We start from the raw sequence: 19,011 nt of genomic DNA on the forward strand, positions 1-19,011 counted from the left end.
GCTGCCATATTAGTTTCAGGCAACACCATCTGTAGTAAATCCAGCTTATGGAGATTAAAGGATGATGTTTACAATGTTTATTTCTTAACATTAACATTTAGTGGTTGTTTGATCATCACCCGGTAAGAAACCAAAAACAGAAACATCCCACAGTTATCATTTTTGTGGGATATGGAGCTTTGTTTTGTTTTTCAGCTGTGTTGTGCTTTAACTTTTTTTAAAAACCTCATCATACAGATATGAGAAACTACGGGTAGTCAATCACCAACATGTTGTTATGTTCGTTTCATGGGCACAACAATAATGTTCCTGGGTCAATTTGACCCGGGGCATATTTAATGATTCAAAAGTGTCCAATAAACATTTTTTAAATCTCATTATTAACTCCATTACTAACCATTTAAATCAATATTTAGTGCAATGTGTTTTTTAGATTTTTGAACTTTAAAATGGGTCAATTTGACCCGCAACATAACAGGAGGGTTAAGCCATAAATGTCAGATAGTTTCCCTGACGTCAACATTTTAAATTAAATTCCTTGAACTGTCCCACATGCCTGTGCTATTTCAGGTAACTCGAGAGAGTACGGTTTATGTTAAGCTAAGCTTATCCTATCAAAAAAAACTCCCACATACCACCCAACTACCAAACATACAGTATATATTTTTCTTAGCAAAGTTTTGGTTTCCTAATTCTTTAAGGACTAAACCTTCTGTATGTCCAAAGGCCCCATTTAAAGTACCAATCCAAGATAATGTCCCACATTGAAATGTAAAGAAGCTTCTAGCAGGCTGCTGAAACACAACCCAAATAGTCGATTTCAATAAGTCTTGCTTCTGACAAGTCCAATAGCCAATCAGGGTTTTAGGACTGCAGGGTGACTACTGGGGTGGTCAATGTAATACTAAGCATATCATGGCCTTTTATATGTACATTGGCAATTTTCCTCTCAATTGTTGGAGTTAAAGAAGAATTGTGGGTGTTTTTAGTGGCTCTTTTGAATAATTTGTTTGGTTCTGTTTTTTCATACTTTAAAGTAATCACTCATTACTTTTTCTCACCATCAGTAAACTCTGGTCCGAGAGGGGAGTCGGCGTCTGTGAGGACATATTCCTGCTAAAAGACAAGCACACCAGGTGAGAAAGCACCCTCACTGATGATTGTGATCTGAAGCTAAAAATTACCTGAGTGAACTCAAATCAAATGTTTCATCTCAGCAGGAGCTACTGTGGTTCTTTACTTGTTTTTTTGCTCCTGTTTATAGAAACCCTCATCTGTCATACTAATCCAAGGAAAAAAGACAACAACACATTTTTGAAGAAGAAAAAAACTGGTGATAAAAATCAAAAATGGACAATAGAAGATGACCAACAACATTCGAGGCAGACGCCTCAAGGAATCAAAGACACTGAGTGAATGCTTTCTGAAAAGATGTTAATGAAATAAATAATGAGTGAATGTCTGTTTATCCATATCTCTCTCTCTCTCTCTCTCTCTCTCTCTCTCTCTCTCTCTCTCTCTCTCTCTCTCTCTCTCTCTCTCTCTCTCTCTCTCTCTCACTCCATCTTTCATCCATAGTTGTGGCATGATGCTGTTTGACTCTGTAGAAAGTGGCCTGTAGAAAGTGACCATCGTGAATACATCTTCTGTTTTTTGAGTGTGAGATGGCACTATTGACACAACGAATTTATAGTTTTTTAAAATGGAGAATGCATTCCTGTTCAGATAAAGAGAACAACACCCCCGACACGCATCCTTGCAGGCGATTTAGACTGATGAGAGAACATACTCTGCCTAGTAACAACAACAAAAAAGATTATTTGGGTTTGGGGAGAGGGAGGTCTTGAAAAAAAAGGTCAAAACGGACTCAAAGGAAAAGAGACGTATGTTCTTAAGCCATAACAGACATGAGATGCACAAATGTGAATAGGACAGACAATGAGACAATTAGCAAAGTGCTTTTATGACAAAATCCTGTTCAAACCGGATTAAAAAAAAGAGTTAAGCATTTGTGTTAATATGCATGCCAAAATCAACCATTTTAGAGTGAACGTCATGATATCAATCATCCAATGATGTGGAAGCCTGGGGACTTTGTAAAATGTGTGTACTTTATCATTTTTTATGATAACTGCTATTGTATGTATGTATGTATGTATGTACAGTATGTATGTGTGTGTATTTAACTGTATGTTCATTTCATACTTAGTTTTAAGACTGACTGTAATTTCATTTCAGGTTGAAAAAGGAAATATGTTTTAAATTATGGACATTTAAGATATGCTACTTGTATGTGTACATTTTGAGAAAAAAAATCAAATTGTGTTATGATTTTAAATTCATATTATTGGAGAGTAGTGATGATAATTGAATATAATATGACAATAAATGATGATGATACTGATTGTAAAAGCTGTAATTAAAAAACATACCTGTAAAATGCTGCCGAAGGAGTTCTTTGCAGTTTCCTCCCCGAAAAAGTTACAGGTGTCAGATAAGTGGCTACGGTGGCCCTGAAAGTCAACTTATCAAAAAAACACATCATAAATCAGAAAATACTTAACGTCATGCAAAAACATTTCACACAACATAAAAGCACAAAATCACAAAGTATTTCATTAATCACAAAAACATTCTGAAAATGCTTAAATAAAAAGATGAGAAATATTGCATGAAATAATGGAATTGTTTGACTTTTTGATAGGACCCACACGCACACATATATATGTACACAAGTCCAAATCAGACAAATTACTTGACTTACTTTGACTCCATATAGAAATATTCAATTGTATCACTGATAGTCCTATGTGCTTCTGTAAGTCATATTTTGAATCATCAGTGTCACTTTTAGTGTATTTTATAACGGGGAAAAAAAGGAAACTCTGAAAGAGCCAGAACAACTATCACTCTCTTGATGATGTCATGCTAACGCTGGTGAGGCAGTTTTTGAACACTATAGCACCATCTCCTGGTTGAGTCTCTCTTAAACTATATTGTAATTTTATTGATAGCATGAATTCAGATTTATCTAAATCAAAAAACTACGGCCACAAAATATCTATGCACTTAACTTAAGCAATGATACCTTTTCCAAAGAGAGACCCTCAACAGTGTAGAGCAGGGGTTCCCAAACTTTTCAGCCTGTGACCCCCAAAAAATAGATGCCAAAGACTCGTGACCCCCACTGTCCCTCAAAGTGATTTAATGTGGCTTCATTTAGCTGGTCTGCAGAAAATGACCCGACCTATATGAGCATGTAGCTGTGTTTCCTCTGCCTTTAAGATAAGATTAGATAAGATAAGATATACTTTATTGGTCCCCCATTGGGGGAAATTCGTTTGTTACTGCAGCTTACAACACAGGACAGGGGAAAACAATAATGTACTAACATAGTTAAAAAAATATAATAACAATAATAATAGCAATGATGAAGGTAAAATGTAATATAATAAAATAAAATAGAATAGAATAGAATAAATACAATAGAATAAAATATGGCAACTATTACAGATGAACCTACTACTACTGATGCTTTTGATAATTAACTGTTCACTAACCATAAACTTAGGAGTCATCTGGAAAGACAGAAAACGTATTACATTTGCTACTTTCAAGGTTTTATTTCAAGTTAAGCTACTGTTTTTGTCGATATTTTTTACTATAAATGGGTAAAATTTACTAGTTTTAAAAAACTTTTTTCATTTAACTTTTTTATTGCATGTTTTCAGTATGTCTTTGTTCACCACAAGTTAACGAATTGAATATAAGTAATACAAAACCAACAAAGAGAAAAAATAAATGAATACAAAAAATACAAACACAACAATGATAATAAAGGAATAATCATAATTAACAGTACAAACAAAAAAGGAAGATAAACATAAGAAAATAAGCTAAATAAACAAAAATAAATAACAATAATAAATATCTTTAGATAAATGAATAATTAAAGAAAACATTCTGGAAGACATCTCACAACCCCCCATTTGTGTCTCGCGACCCCCCAGGATGTCCTGCCCACACTTTGGGAACCCTGGTGTAGAGGCTTGATAATTAAATGCCAAATGTTTTTTGTCAAAATGCTGAAATGCTCCTATTGATGTCATGAATGCTTGTTTCTCCAGAGGCTTAGAAGACTCGTTAAATGTAAAAACACGTCATGACTTCTTACTGTGGCTTTAGGACTCTGTTTTGATTGACAGCTAAATAAGTGAGTAATTTTTATGTGACCACTTCAGACGCACCACAATGAAATGAAACAAGTGTTAATGCACTCTGAAGAGAATCTTGATCACACACTAACCATTTCTAATCACGTGTGTTTACGATCTGACGTAGAGCCTCTCTTGTGACTGCACAGCTGCTGTCACATAAACACTTGTCTTCTGCTTGGAAATCAGTTTCACCCACTCCTTCCCTCCTCCTTCTCACAAATGCTCACACTTGTTAAATAAGGTAAACACCATAAACCTTCACTCAGACTTGTTTGTTATAAATTATCCAGCAGATGCGTAGAGTGATCTGTTTGTGCTGCGTTCTTTTGCTGTGGTGAAATGTGTGTATTTTTAAAGGGGATGTCTGGACAGGAAATAACTGGGTGACGTGTGACAAAGCATTTTTGCAGTTCCTTTTGAATGTGAGTCAAAATTAGGCATCTAACTGTGTTTTAACCTTTTAAAAAAACTAAATAAGGTAACTAATGGTGCAATTTGGGAATTTAGAAACAAGTGGGACATTTAAAATGAATGACTTTACTAAAGAAACAAAAAGGCGTATTTGATTTCAAAACTATTGTTTGTATAGAAGGGGTAGAACTCTTCTTGTAGTTTCATTCTTAAAGGCACGATGAGGACTTTTTAATTAATTTTGAAATAGCGCCATTATTCTACTGATGTTTCTCCATGACCTACAAAGTCAAAGGAGACATCAGTGATATGATTGGTTGTTTCTTAAAGTTTAGTCTTAGTGCCTGTGTTTGAGTTGGATTTCTAAGTTTAGCACAAGCGGCAACCTCCAGTCTAAAAATATGAGTCCAATGCGGAAGTGCTAAAAACTGCAGTTCATCAAGGATCCGCTTGAGGCTGGCTCCGGAAGTACCAGAAGTCACATACACACCAAAAAAAAGCCGATCTTTACAGCAATGTTACAATGTTGCAATGTTACAATGTCATTTAGCAGACGCTTTTATCCAAAGCGACGTACATACGAGAACAAGAACAACACAAGCAAAGATCTAGACAAGAGGAAACAAGATCGGTACAGGTAACAAAGTGCTTCAAGTCCATTTGGGTGCAGGTACTGCCAAGCAGTGTAAAGGCAATGCATTTAGTAAATACGGATTTTTTTTTTTTTAAATGAAATGAAATAAACTGGTTCAAAGACGACTGTAGTCGATAGCTCATTTCTCAATCAACACACACTGTAGGAGGGGTGAATTTTTTTCTAACGTGGCAATTTCGAAGATATTGAGATTACGAGTCTTCTAATGAGAGGCACAGCTGAATTGATTGACAGGCGGGAACACTGTAGCTGTTGGCTAGGAGGCTCAAAGCCCGCCTCTTTACATCACAATTGCTCCACAGCAGCAATATGGCTGCCAATGACGATTGGCCTCAAAACAGCGCTTCAGAAACAGATGGGTGACGTTACGGATACCACATCCAGATTTTATACAGTCTATGGTTTGGCAGTAAGAAGTAATGTTGCCTTCATCTGGGGTTGTTCTTTACCATGTTCACGATAAGAGACCAAATTAATGACCCCATATATTATTTACAACATTCATGATGGAAGTTTTCTAAAAGCTTTGAGTTCACAAGATGTAATGTGCCTGATAATGTTTCCAGAAATGGCAGAACCAAGCGGCAAACTACAGCCACAAGAATTGAAGCCAATGTGGAAGTGTTAAAAACGGAAGTTTTCTTGGCCTGAGGCTGGCTCCGGAAGTACTGGAAACCACATACACACCAATTCAAAAAAGATAATCTTCACAGCAGAAATAAACATGTTTACAGCCTGGTACAAATATCAAGTGTAGTCTGAATAGCTCACTTCTCTATCTGCACACACTGTACGGGGGGTGAATCTTTTCATAACGCAGCACTTTCGAAGATACTAAGATTATGAGTTTATCGTTATCTAAGGCATAGCTGACCTGATTGACAGGCCCAAACACTGTGGCTATTGGTGAGGAGGCTTAAAGCCCGCCTCTTTACTTCACACTAGCTTCACAGAAGTTTGGTTGAGTTCAGCATTTCCAATATGGCTCCCGCCGACTATTGGCTTCCAAACAGCGCCTCAGAAGCAGGTGGATAACGTCAAGGATACTACATCTATTAATTATACAGTCCATTGGTGGAACCCAGAGAATTTATTTTTATTTCGTAATTTTTCTACATAATTTTAAATATTTTCAGTGAAAATGTTGGCTACACTGTAACGTGTAAAGCCATGTAACAACATCCCTTTTGTCATGTAGATGTAATGTTCCTTATTTTTAAAGTTCTATTTTGGGCATCTTTGCCTTTATTGGATAGGAAAGCTGGAGAGAGACAAAAAATCTGGCCGTCATGTAAACAGGCCGGGAGTCAAACCTGCAGTGTTTCTCTTTACGTAATATTTTGTCCTCATGGCTGGTAATAGAGCAGGAGCATTGTCTTAGATGGAGAAACTCTTCAACAAGGGCTTTGCTTGGTTAAAGAGAAAAACGGCTATGAACAGAATTAAATGTTTATGTCGTCCTGCAGCATCATTGCTTTTTGAGGACAAAAGAGAGAATAATTCAGGCATTTATCAGGACCCCAGGGCACACACCATGACAATGGGGCAGTGACAGATAATGTTACAGCTGTATGTGTGTTCACCTGCTGAAAGCTAATTAACAATAATTAATATGTGTAGAAAGGTTTGTGGTTGTTAGCTGATATTTTTACGTACCTACAAATCCATACATCACTCTGCATCCTACTAATAGTTGTCTAGAACAGAGAAAGGTTGTATTACAATAAAGACCCATACATTTGCTTCCACAAAAATTGGACGCTTTGCTAGGAGCTACAGCTTCACATCCCTGGGTGATGTGCTCATGGGAAATGCAGTCATCTCACAAAAACAGGACTGATTCGCCCAAAGTGGTCACCAGAATTAACACAACATGAAAACTCCTCACAGTGCCTTTAAGCTGGAAATTAATTTTCACAGATCATACATATTGTGATAGATTTTTTCACAACCATTTAGAAGCATCTTGAACTTTCCTTAATAACATACCTGAAGAGTATTGAAAATAGAAACTGTGGGAAACATCACATCACTATTTACCCTTCCTTTCAAGTGCTAGTCCGCCGGCTGGGTTTGATCCCACCTAAACGTTTTGAACTTTCACGAGTGGCTCTTACGGTAAGAGACCCGGAAGAAGCCCATACAAAGAGTTTAAACAGAGGTCTTCCTCTCTACATTAAATCACAGTTCAATTATGTAGAAACATCTGACTCACATGTTTCACTCAGGGAGAGGGACCTCCTTCTTCAAAGTCCTTTAAAAGGGCCTGAAACATGCCTCTGTTTAGAATCAAATCAAGCAGAACTAGCTTCAGTCAAAATCTCTATTTACTCTATTTATTTTTTGATATTATAAAGATATTTATTTCTTATTTATTCCGTATTTATCTTGTTTTTGGAGATGTTTGTGATTCTGTATGCCTCAGTCTCTTACCTGTCTGCGTTCTTCTTTATCGTCTCACTACCTTTCTCTATGGCATTTTATCTCCCTGACTCTGACCCACTTTTAAACTTCAATAATCAAGTCAGAGAGGTGCACCTCTACACAGGTATTTATAATGCTGTTATTTTGGTAATTTTGTAATATGTTTGATAAAAAATGGAATACAATTTTAAATGTGCAGATTTATTTCTCCCTATTGCAGATAATCACAGAAGTGGGAGGTATCTGCAGATGACCATGGATGGGAGAGTGTCAGGAAGTGATGCTCAGAGCCTTAACAGTGAGTATTTGACTTATAAATCAGTAACAGACAGCATATGCGGGACCAATCTGCACCGAGACTAAATGTAAAGAAGACTCATCTTTTAATGTCTCTGTGTTTGCAGGTGTGATGGAGCTCAAATCAGTCAAACCAGGAAATATAGTCATCAAGGGACAGTTGTCTTCTCTGTTTCTGTGTATGGACGGTGGAGGCCTTTTAAGGGGGCAGGTACAGAGAGCTAAAAATAAAGCATAATATTCTGAAGTCTCTGTCCTTAATGTCCCTCACCAAGCACTTACTTATGTTGTCACTTTCAGAGGCACTACGTGGAAGCTGACTGCACTTTCACAGAGCTGCTCCTGGCAGACGGATACACTCGTTTCCTCTCCTCACACCATCAAGTCCCAGTGTCTTTGGCATCCAAACACTCCCCGGACCAACACTCGGTCCCCTTCACTCGGTTCCTACCGCTCAGGAATTCTTTGGCAGGCCAGAGTACGTCTGAACAACCACCAAACAGTGAGAGATATTTCAACGTGGACTCTGGTGATCTTTTTGGAATGGGTCTAAACACTGTGGGTAGTCCTCAGTTCTCCGTGGACAACTAAAGAACAGATCTAAAACTGTGGATGTGCCTTCTAAAAATACATTTCCAATGACCTGGTTCAACCTGCAGACTTGTTGTTTTTTTAATCTCGATTCTCAACATGTTTCTATGACAGCACTTTAAATACGTATAGTTATTACTTACTTATTTATTAATTGTGAGTTTAAATAGCTATTTAAAAACTATGTTATTTATTAAGTGATTATAATTAAATGTATTAATGTGTCTTGAGTTCTAAACAGTCATGTTGACTGAGATTTTAAGTGACCCTTGCAGTTTCTCTCAGTTTGAAGTTTCTTAAAAGTCCATATTGTGTCATTTATGTTGTGCTACTGTATCACTCTGTATGAGAGAAGCCCTGAATTAAAATAAACATGTTGGAAATGTCATATTTGTTTGTGGGTCATAAATAATTCAGCAATCTGAAAACATAAATCCACATTTCAGGAAAAATAATTGTACAGAATGAGATTAACTTTAACTGAGCAATGACTAAATGGTGAGGAAGCCTGTTTGTGGAAGCAGGAGCGCCCTCCAGTGGAAAAATGAGTAATAACTCAAGTAGAGCTTAACATGTTTGGGTTGGGGAAATGTAAGACAAAGTTTGGTTGTCATATAAACAGAGAAGTTTAGGTGTTGTGTAATTCATCCTGTAAATTCCACCATGCTAGACAGCTGCCATGTTCATTCAAAGTTACTACAGTCAAGAGTGGGTAATAATAAGAGCAAGAGTAAAATATATTTGCAAGGATCAATCTTGCTTTGTGTTGGACTGAGTCTGGTTTGTGAAACTTGCCATCCATGTTCTATGTCATTTTGTGCTGTTTTTCTGTTAGTGCCAAACAATTACTAAGGAGACTGCTGCATTTGTGGACTGCAGTTGTATTTAGTTTCAGATCCACTGTCTCCCAATGTGGGAATCCTAATCAAAAATGGACCCTGTGGGAAATTGCACCTGGTTGATCTCCGAGACATGGATATTTTATGTGCAGTATCGGTTCCTTTTCACTGACTGCTGTCCCAGTAATAAGAGATCATGTTTTCTATCCCACGAACACTTCACTCACCTTTACTGACAAATAAACTAACATCAATAACACACATCATTGAGTCAGTTTGCACTTCCAGTGTTGGTGCTGCGCACATACCTTCCGTGGGTCATCACAGTGATCGAGTGGAAAGTCTTATGTGTTCCAGTGAAATCGAGAGCAATGTTATAGGAAGCTTATAACAGCTTAGTAGCAGTGGAAAAGGTCAGTCACAGCCATGCATCGTGACACACAGATTAGACCTGGCTAACTTCAGAGACTAAATGTTTTGCTAAGAAATACAAAAGTCACAGCACTTAAAGCTGCTGTGAGGAACTTTTTATTTATATCCATTTTGGCGCCCCATTGTGGACAAAGTGATACCTCTTATCTCTTGCTATGTACATGCAAAAGTAGTGTTTTCAACAAAAACCTCACCCTTCTGTCTTTTAACAGCCAGATTTATCACTCAATGTGATTATTTGCCATGAAAAGAGAGGAAAAAAGCTGTTTCTAAAGCCAAATGTCAATCATGTGGTCTGACACCTAACCCCTCTGAGTGGTATAAGGCATTAAAAATTACAACAGAGAAGGTATCAGTGTTGTTGTTTATGGTTTTGTTTGCTTTTGAAGGTCTTAAAGAGACATCAGTGTTGGTTTCAGTCTGTTTCTCAGCTGGGGAAAAACTCCTCATAGTGCCTTTAATGATCAAGTATTATGATCAAGTGTTATTGTGCTTCTATAGTTTGTGTACATTTAAATGAAACCATGACTCTTTCATGAAACAATTTTTCAATGGGCATGAATAACACCACTCCTTTTAAGAAAATTAATAAAATATAATCTTTATTAAAAACACTGTGTGCGGAGTTAAGTTGGTAAATACAGAACTGTTGCCTTAGCTATCCAAACTTTCCTCTACACTGTGCATCAGCTAACAGAGTTGTATTACAGCATGATAAAGGTCATGTCTGTCGCTTCAGGTCGCATAAGCCAAAACTACACAAATGTGAACTTTGTGCATAAGTTACACAAGAATGTAAAGAATGAGGGGTCGGTTTACGAGATCTGAGTCCACACAAAATGACGGCGCTTCTTCTGCTACTGCTGGTGTTTGGTTTGTTTCTGATGAGACGTGACATGTAGACTGGCGATAATCTATCAGCTTCCACTTCAAACACAAGGTCACAAAGTGACAATACTAAGACATCATAGTTTTGAGGCAAAGAACAGACAGTCAAAAGTCATTTTTCATCTCAAACACAAACTGATTGCGTTAATAAATAACAGCTCATATTTAATCATGACCCTGAGAATATAAAACTTACTCTTTTTCTGCTTTTTAAAAGCTTTATCATACAAAATCACCTTTAAGCAACATTTATCTGGCTGGTGCTGTAATAAATACTTATAAATGATGGTAATTAAATGCTAAACAAAATTAGCCAGTTCCTCTGGATGAGTTGCTCTTTTTTCTCATTTCTCTCCTCAGGACCTTCACGCTCATGAATTTTCATCCTGCTTTTCCATTCACTTTTGTAATCCGACTCTTGTGTCAGATGTTATAAAACTACACTTGTGTTACCAACGGTTCCCTCAAATACATATTTCCTCCTCTGAACTCTGGGCTCTGCCCGGCACACAGTCCACCCAGCAGAGTCCCGTTCAAAGGGTTGCAGATGCCCTCAATTGCATAATAATCTACCTCAGGATCTCTCTCCTCTTCAACGGTCCCTCCCCCCTCGGGTTCCTCATCCTCTAACACACTCTCGACCTGGTTGTACTCGGTTTGATCCACACACTCCGTCTCACGATGGTAGAAGTAGCTAAAGTTGGACACAATGACGGGAACTGGCAGTGAGATGGTTAGCACACCAGCAATGGCGCACATTGAGCCCACTAGCTTACCCCACACTGTCTCTGGGTACATGTCGCCATACCCTACTGTTGTCATGGTGACAACAGCCCACCAAAAGGCATGCGGTATGCTAATAAAGGCTGTGTTGGAGTGGTCGGCCTCTGCAAAGTAGATGGCGCTGGAGAAGAGGATGACACCAATAAACAGGAAGAAGATCAGCAGGCCTAGCTCGCGCATGCTAGCCCTCAGAGTCTGACCTAGGATTTGGAGGCCTTTAGAGTGACGGGACAATTTGAAGATCCTGAACACCCTCACTAACCTGATGACTCTGATGATTGCTAGGGACGTGGCCGGTGTGGCATCGTTGTCCTTGGCCAACTCTGTTCCCAGAGTGACAAAATAAGGCAGAATGGCGCTGAAATCAATGATGTTCATGACGTCTTTGAAGAACTGAGTCTTGCTCGGACAGCATAGGAGGCGCATTATGAGCTCAAAGGAAAACCAGCATATGCACATGGTCTCCACCAAGAAGAAGGGGTCATGGAAAACACTTTGTGGAAGAGGCATGGTCTCAGATATGTTCTTGGCCATGGAGTGGTACCTGTAAAAGTATTCCTAAAATAAAAGAGACATAACAGAGAGGGAAGATGTTAAACTCTCTGGTTAAGTATAACAGAAGTATCACCACAAAAAAATGATACAGAATATTGTAGGGTGTGTGATTATGCAAATAGTTCTTTGAACTGCAGTTTATATAAACAGGGCATCCATAAGGATATGCTGTTACAAGTCACATATTTTCCTCATCCATTTTTAATCTCCACTCTTAGTACATATAAACATCTTAGATACTACATATTATTCATTGCTGTTTTTTAGTGGGATTTTTCTTGCTTAGGACTATCTCAGGTTGCAAGTGTATTCTAGGAAGTTGGATTGATAGATTTGTTTCATGTCACATGCAGAGGACATTGTCATTTTCATTGGCCTTGAACTTCTTTTTCCCCAAGTACCCTGAAATCACCAAACTAGTTTCCCCCTTGGCTAGCATGCTGCATTTTAACATCTTTCATTGAGAGGTTAGTGGTGACAGGCAAAGGCTTTGTTCCAATTCCATTGCTGTTTACTATGCAGATATAAAAGTGTTAATTTCTCAAACTACTCCCTTAAATGACAGGCAATTACTTTATATTAGTGTTTTATGGTTTTAAAACCTGTTACATGTGTTTGAATAAACTACATAAAGTCTCAGAATGTTGTCCACCATCCCACTGGCTCCCACATTGGACGACATCATAAAAGCGTTTGACATTTGTGGTTTTATGTTTCATTCATAGCTGCCCCTATCTCCTTTTCAGCCCACCTGTCTCTCCATCTTCCATGACAGTTAGTGTTACATTCAACATTCAAGCACTGGATAGTGGCTGTTTAAGACATTTTAAAAATAACATAGAGTTATTTCAAAACGCATTACGCAGCTATAAAAGGATCAGTTCAGTATGCTGTAATGGGTGGTGTGTAATGTATTTAGAGTGTCAGGGAAGTTTAAATAAACCTGGAGTGTTTCTTTTGACTTTCAGTAGCAGGTCAGTGACAGTGTTTATTACTAAAGGTAGAAATCTATGTGTTGATCCGCTCCAAGGGCTCTCCTAAGACTAAATATAACCCCGTGAGATCTCTGAAGAGTAACATGAGAGTGTCTAGCTGCACTGCTGCTCATCCATCTCCACCTTCGTCGCTATTCCATCTCTCCCTGCGGCCTCTGCAGCCGTGTAATATTGCCAATGCGGTTCAATGGGTCTGCAGCAGACTTGGACCAGAGTGAGTTACAGTAGTTTTCCTGGCAGTCCCCCCCCCCCTCAACCTTGTGCTACCGGGCCTAGCAAAGCAGTCCTGGAAGAATGTGTTAACATGACCCCACGTACACTCCTTATCCTGTGAGACCTTTTAGTCTCCAGTTCTAAGCCATGGGAAGGCTTTGGCTCACCTTTGTGTTTGTGTTTGGTCACTTGTGTGACCTTTCAATAACACACCTTACAGTCTCTTCACCCTGTCTTCTCCTTCTCTCCTTGTATTAGTATTCAAAGCCCCTCTACTCCCTGTACCCTTTAGTGCTTCCTGAATCTGAGTGTATCAAATTTAACAGCCGACTAAAATAATCACAGCATAAGCTTCCCTGAGTCTCTCTCACTCTCCTCTGGTCTGCTTCCAGACACATTGGCAAACGCTTGTACCCATGTCAGTGCTTTTTTTTTAACACACTGTAGTACTCACAAGTGTGTGTTTACCTAAACACCTGCTTCCCATGAGATCAGGTTTCTGTCTCAGAAAGACTGTGGAAAACATCCCATTCAAGTCCTCATACCCAGGTGGTATATTTGGAAAATGTGATAGTTTTACAGCTAATATTCACAGTAATGCTAATTAATAATAAGCTTTCAAATCTGACTCAGCCATTTTAAAATCTCATTTGTTCTTGTATCCGTTAAATGTTTAAATTATGTTGTTTTTTTATGGCTGTATGAGGTTGTGCAATAACCTCGTGGTGTTGTTACCTCATTTCACTTTGCATGCACTATGTGTCACATGTGGTTGTTGACAATATGGGATTTTCTGTTTGCAAGTCAATTGTTGTTTGTTTTTATTGTTTTATAATTTTTCCATACATTTTTTATTTTTCATTTATTCCATATTTTTTATGTCGACCTGCCTAAAATTTCCTTTTGGAGTAACAGTTTTCTCTTATCTTAACTTCTGTGGAGACAGCCAAATGTGTGCAGCATTTAAGTCAAAGTCAGCAGTTTTGTTGACCCTATAGGCTATCTTAGCAGCATCTTGAACATTAAATATTAGAGTATTACCCACAGTTTTTAATATTGACATGTTTTTATGTTTGTTCTAAAAAAAAATCTCAACAGCAGGAGTCCTTCTGCATATTTGTTTTCAATTTTATATTCGACTGCTAGCACCAAAAACAAGAAGCAAAGCAATGTTCTCTGCTTCTTTTCAATATTCAGCAAATATTGAATTAATTTGCGTGAAAGTGAACACAAAAAAATATATTAAACCTAAAAAAATGCCTTCCATCCAAGTGATACTTTTAAAACAACAGATACATGCCACCTTTATTTTCTTTAGTTCCCTCTGTCATGCTTCAGGATGTATGGAAACACTAAAACAATCATTGACAGCTGTTTTCAACTCCAAAACAAAGACTGCAACACCTCTAAGACATGACCTACCTCTCGGGCCTCTTTCTCATGCCTGAAGTCGGGCAGTGTCTCCAGGCAGAAGATGAGGATAGACACGACAATGACCATCACACTGATAATGGCTATGATGCGAGCACCCGACGAGGACTCCGGGTGCTCAAACAGCATCCACAGTCTCTTCTGGATTTCATTGGCTGGCAGCGGCCTCTCCTCCTCTTTGGGAAACCCTTCGTCCTCCTTGAAACGATTCAGGATGTCCTCCCCCAGCTCATAAAAATGAAGCTCGTCCATGAAGATGTCCAGTGGGATGTTCGCAGGCCTTCGAAGCCTTCCGCCTGATTGGTAGAAGTACAGAATGGCATCAAAGCATGCCCGATTGCGGTCCAGGAAGAGCTCATTTCGAAGTGGATCAAAGTACCGTGCTCTCCTCCTGGGGTCACCAAGCAAGGAGTTGGGGAATTGGGCCAAAGTGCGAAGCTGAGTTTCATATCTCATCCCCGAGACATTGATGGCCAGTCTTTCACTCAACGCCCATCCACTCCTCCAGAGAGAGCCAGAACGCCGGTTCTCTTTCTTCTTCTCTTTCTCGTTTCCTTTGATCTCCTTCTCTCCTTTCTCCTCATTGTTCAGCTGGTTCTTCAGCTGTTTGTCTTTCTCGCTATTGCTTTCTTTCTCTTTTTCTCCTCTCTCATCGTCCTGGGGGTCACTGCTGTCCATCCCTGCCACGGCCACGTCAAGAATGCGATGAAGCACTCTACTGAGGATTTGAAGAACAAGTGGACCCAAAAATCCTGTCAGAAACCAGAGGTACATTCAAAGTTTTCACTTGATAGGCAACAGGTCTAATCAGAAACAATCACATCCAGTAGCAGAGTCTGTTTGTATATCAAACTTTTACACTTAATCATACATAATAAGCCAATAGTTTATATTGTATTGTTACCTTATAATTAACTTTTAAAAGGGAAACTGTATTTGTATGAAATGTCTAAAAGAGGTCATGTTAAAACAAAGCCAGTTGGTAAACAGCATTTACTCACTTTGTGTAAAATAGCTGCTGACAGAGGCTAATGGCTAGATGAATAATCACATTGTTCGTCTCCTGTGTCCCATCAAGTTGTCTGTCATCCTCTCTGTCATCATGTCAGTCCGTCTGTCACATTAATAAAATTCCTGTTTGGCCTGTTTCGTCCACCTTGTGTCTACTTGTTCAGCTAAACTCTCCAACCTGGTTGTAAACTTCCAGTTGTTTGCTCAGGCAACATCCTCGATCATGTCCAGTTCCCTTGCTGCCTCACGTTGTCTGTCTTCAAAATTTTTTGGGAATGCTGTCCTGTTGAAATTCAATCTCTGTTAGAGCCCTCCAACCCCTCCCTGTCCTTTTCCTCCATTTCAGCTATGGGGCAAGACAACCTTCAACCTTCCTATCAAATGTCATCTCTGCCTGGCACCTCATGCACAGTGTAACCATCTCTAACAAGTGTGGTGCTCTGACTGACGGAGGTCCCTCATGCTTCATTAGCTCAAAATCATAAATCTGAAAAGTCTATTTATTCAGAACAACTAACAGTGAAACTCTGTTTATAGTCATACAATGTGACTAAAGGATTAATTATTTTACCAGCATATTGTTGATGTTAAATGTCAGCTCTGTTCAATAGTTTATTTTCCTTTGTAAATTGTATATTGTTCAACTTTTACTGTTTTCGTTACTATTCAGGGTACTGTGGTTAATACTATTAAGCAGAAGCCCTGTTTCTAGCATTTTTACTACTATCATTAACAATTTGTTATCTTCAAGAGAATTACATACCAACACATTTTACATAGTAAAAAATCAAGCATGTGCTCTAAGTTATGTTAATCAAATTTTCATGAACTTATATACAAAAATATTGGACATTATTTGGAGATGGACCTAGTACTCTTAGTTATTTGCAGAGAACATACAAGATGAATGTTTCATGACTAATTTAGCCTATCATCCATCAATAAATACTTACTACTAAGACTACAAACTTAGATCAAACTGTATTAATCACCAAATACACTTTTGTATTTCTTTTTGCTGAGGAAAGAGAAGAAGGCCTTAATCTACCAATCAGACACGATCAGCATTTTAAGCCCTGCCCCCCAAAGTCCCAGGACCTTTGAAAAGTACAACCCCCAAGCAGGGGCTTTTCAGGGGGGAGATTAACTACCCCTGAACTGAATTTAGACCCTGGTTCCTCCAGTGGAAAAGCACGTAGTTCAGGGTTAAAGTCCCTACTTCCGGGGTAAATTTTCTGCAGTCGAAAAACACCTAAAGGAACACACCAGACAGGTCAGGGGTACAGGTGTGGAGAAGTTTAAAGCAGGGTTAGGTTACAAAAACACACCCCCAAGCATTGAACATGTCACCAAGCACTGTTCAATCCATCATCCGAAAATGGAAAGTGTATGGCACAACTGCAAACCTACCAAGTCATGTCCGTCCACCTAAACTGACATGATGGGCAAGGAAAGCATTGACCAGAGAAGCAGCCAAGAGGCCAACGGTAACTCTGGAGGAGCTGCAGAGATCCACAGCTCAGATGAGAGAATCTGTCCACAGGACAACTATTAGTTGTGCACTCCACAAATCTGGCTTTTACGGAAGAGTGACATTGTTAAAAGAAAGCAATAAGAAGTCCCGTTTAAAGTTTGCCACAAGCCATGTAGGGGACACAGCAAACGTGTGGAAGAAGGTGCTCTGGTCAGATGATCACAAAATTGAACATTTGGTCTACATGTAAAATGTTATGTGTGCCAGAAACCGAACACTGCACATCATCTTGAATACACCATCCCCACCGAGAAACATGATGGTGGCAGCATCATGCTGTGGGGAGGCTTTTCTTCAGCAGGGACAGGGAAGCTGCTCAAAGTTGATGGGAAGACAGATGGAGCTAAATACATGAAGCAAACCTGTTGGAGGCTGCAAAAGACTTGAGAGTCAGGTGGAGGTTCACCTTCCAGCAGGACAACAAACCTAAACATATAGCCAGAGCTACAATGGAATAGTTTAGATCAAAGCATACTCATGTGTTTGAATGGGCCAGTAAAATGTCCAGACCTGCATCCTGTTGAGAATCTGTGGCAAGACTTGAAAATTGCTGTTCACAGATGCTCCCGAATCCAATCTGACTGACCTGGAGCTATTTTGCTAAGAAGAATGGGCAAAAATGTTGTCTCTACATGCACAAAGCTGGTAGAGACGAACCCAAAAAGACTTGCACCTGTAATTGCATCAAAAGGTGGTTCAACAAAATATTGACTCAGGGGGGCTGAATATGCACGCCACACTTATCAGATTTTTATTTGTAAAAAATCTTTAACACCACATATCACTTTTCTTCCACTGAACATATACATAACTTTGTGTTGGTCTATCACATACAATCCCAATAAAATATATTTAAGTTTGTGCTTGTAACGTGACAAAATGTGGAAAATTTCAAGGGTATTGATACTTTTGGAAAGCACTGTACATTCAAAAGTAGCTCTATTTGTTTATTTCAATATCTCTAATACTAGTTACAAAACAATACTGTCAAAAAACAACATAGTGAAATATCTTAAGGGTCTTGGTCTTCTCCAAACTCTACATCATCATGGATAGGGTTCTTGCATGCACTGCCTGTACAACTTCTGCATGCCAAGATACACTTCATACTATTCTTCTCGCAGCTGCATTGCCGGTTGCTGCAGTCCCCATTACAATTACATCTTGTTAATTGGATGAGCTTCTTTAGGAGCCACTGGATCTAGTGTTGGAATTGGCTCAAAACTGTGAACTCCTTGCATTCATCTGTTGTCTCTAGGGTCCTCCATCCAGTCCTGGGTTTGGAGATTTTGCAGCTGCAAGTAACAAGTTACACCAGTTAACTGATGTTAAACCAGTTAAACCCATAGAATGAAATGTCCATGTCTAAATTGTCTCCAACACACTGAGTGACTGTGCAGATTGAGCTTGCCTCCATGGTGACCACCTGATCTTCACACTGTATTTCACTTTTATCCCCTGTTGTAACTTATAGATCCTCAAGTCTGACATCTACCTCAACGTCAACATCAGTCAGATCATCATTTTCTTCAACAATGGTACAGAGAGAGCCAGAAGCACCAGGGTGCTGACTCCATTCTTGTCACTGAGGAAGCAGTATTTGTAATTCTGTATCTCTGACTAGTATACCACCACTGGTGTAACTTGTTACTTGCAGCTGCATAGCCTCCATGCCAATCTCCAATCCCAGGACTAGATGCAGGACCCCAGAGACAATGGATGAATAGGGAGTTCA

The 19,011-nt window shown here is 38.9% G+C and overlaps 3 protein-coding genes across 7 annotated transcripts in view; 2 read left to right on the forward strand and 1 right to left on the reverse strand.

The window, feature by feature from the left end:
* LOC117829637 (liprin-alpha-3-like) overlaps positions 1 to 2,512 on the forward strand; it is a 38,154-nt gene extending 35,642 nt beyond the window's left edge. For 4 of the 5 annotated variants that reach the window (XM_034707225.1, XM_034707228.1, XM_034707227.1 and 1 more), the window contains 2 exons: positions 1,068 to 1,136; positions 1,265 to 2,443. In XM_034707225.1, coding sequence (XP_034563116.1) covers positions 1,068 to 1,120 — 53 coding nt within the window. In that variant the 3' untranslated portion in view covers positions 1,121 to 1,136; positions 1,265 to 2,443. Of the gene's footprint in view, positions 1 to 1,067; positions 1,137 to 1,264 lie in introns of all 5 variants that reach the window. The other variant, XR_004634651.1, reaches the window with a different exon arrangement.
* A 4,064-nt stretch (positions 2,513 to 6,576) lies between these two features.
* On the forward strand, positions 6,577 to 8,701 carry fgf21 (fibroblast growth factor 21). Its single transcript, XM_034707242.1, has 5 exons — positions 6,577 to 6,638; positions 7,808 to 7,831; positions 7,928 to 8,005; positions 8,112 to 8,215; positions 8,305 to 8,701. The coding sequence occupies exons 1-5, from the start codon at positions 6,632 to 6,634 to the stop codon at positions 8,593 to 8,595; spliced, it is 504 nt and encodes a 167-aa protein (XP_034563133.1). The 5' UTR covers positions 6,577 to 6,631; the 3' UTR covers positions 8,596 to 8,701.
* A 2,424-nt stretch (positions 8,702 to 11,125) lies between these two features.
* LOC117829639 (potassium voltage-gated channel subfamily A member 7-like) lies at positions 11,126 to 15,409 on the reverse strand. Its single transcript, XM_034707231.1, has 2 exons — positions 14,723 to 15,409; positions 11,126 to 12,095 (listed from the first exon to the last, which is right to left on the reverse strand). Exons 1-2 carry the CDS (start codon positions 15,407 to 15,409, stop codon positions 11,193 to 11,195), a joined length of 1,590 nt encoding a protein of 529 aa, XP_034563122.1. The 3' UTR covers positions 11,126 to 11,192.
* Positions 15,410 to 19,011: the final 3,602 nt, after the last annotated feature.

Source organism: Notolabrus celidotus, chromosome 18, assembly GCF_009762535.1.
Source record: "Notolabrus celidotus isolate fNotCel1 chromosome 18, fNotCel1.pri, whole genome shotgun sequence".
NCBI classification, from domain to species: Eukaryota; Metazoa; Chordata; class Actinopteri; order Labriformes; family Labridae; genus Notolabrus; species Notolabrus celidotus.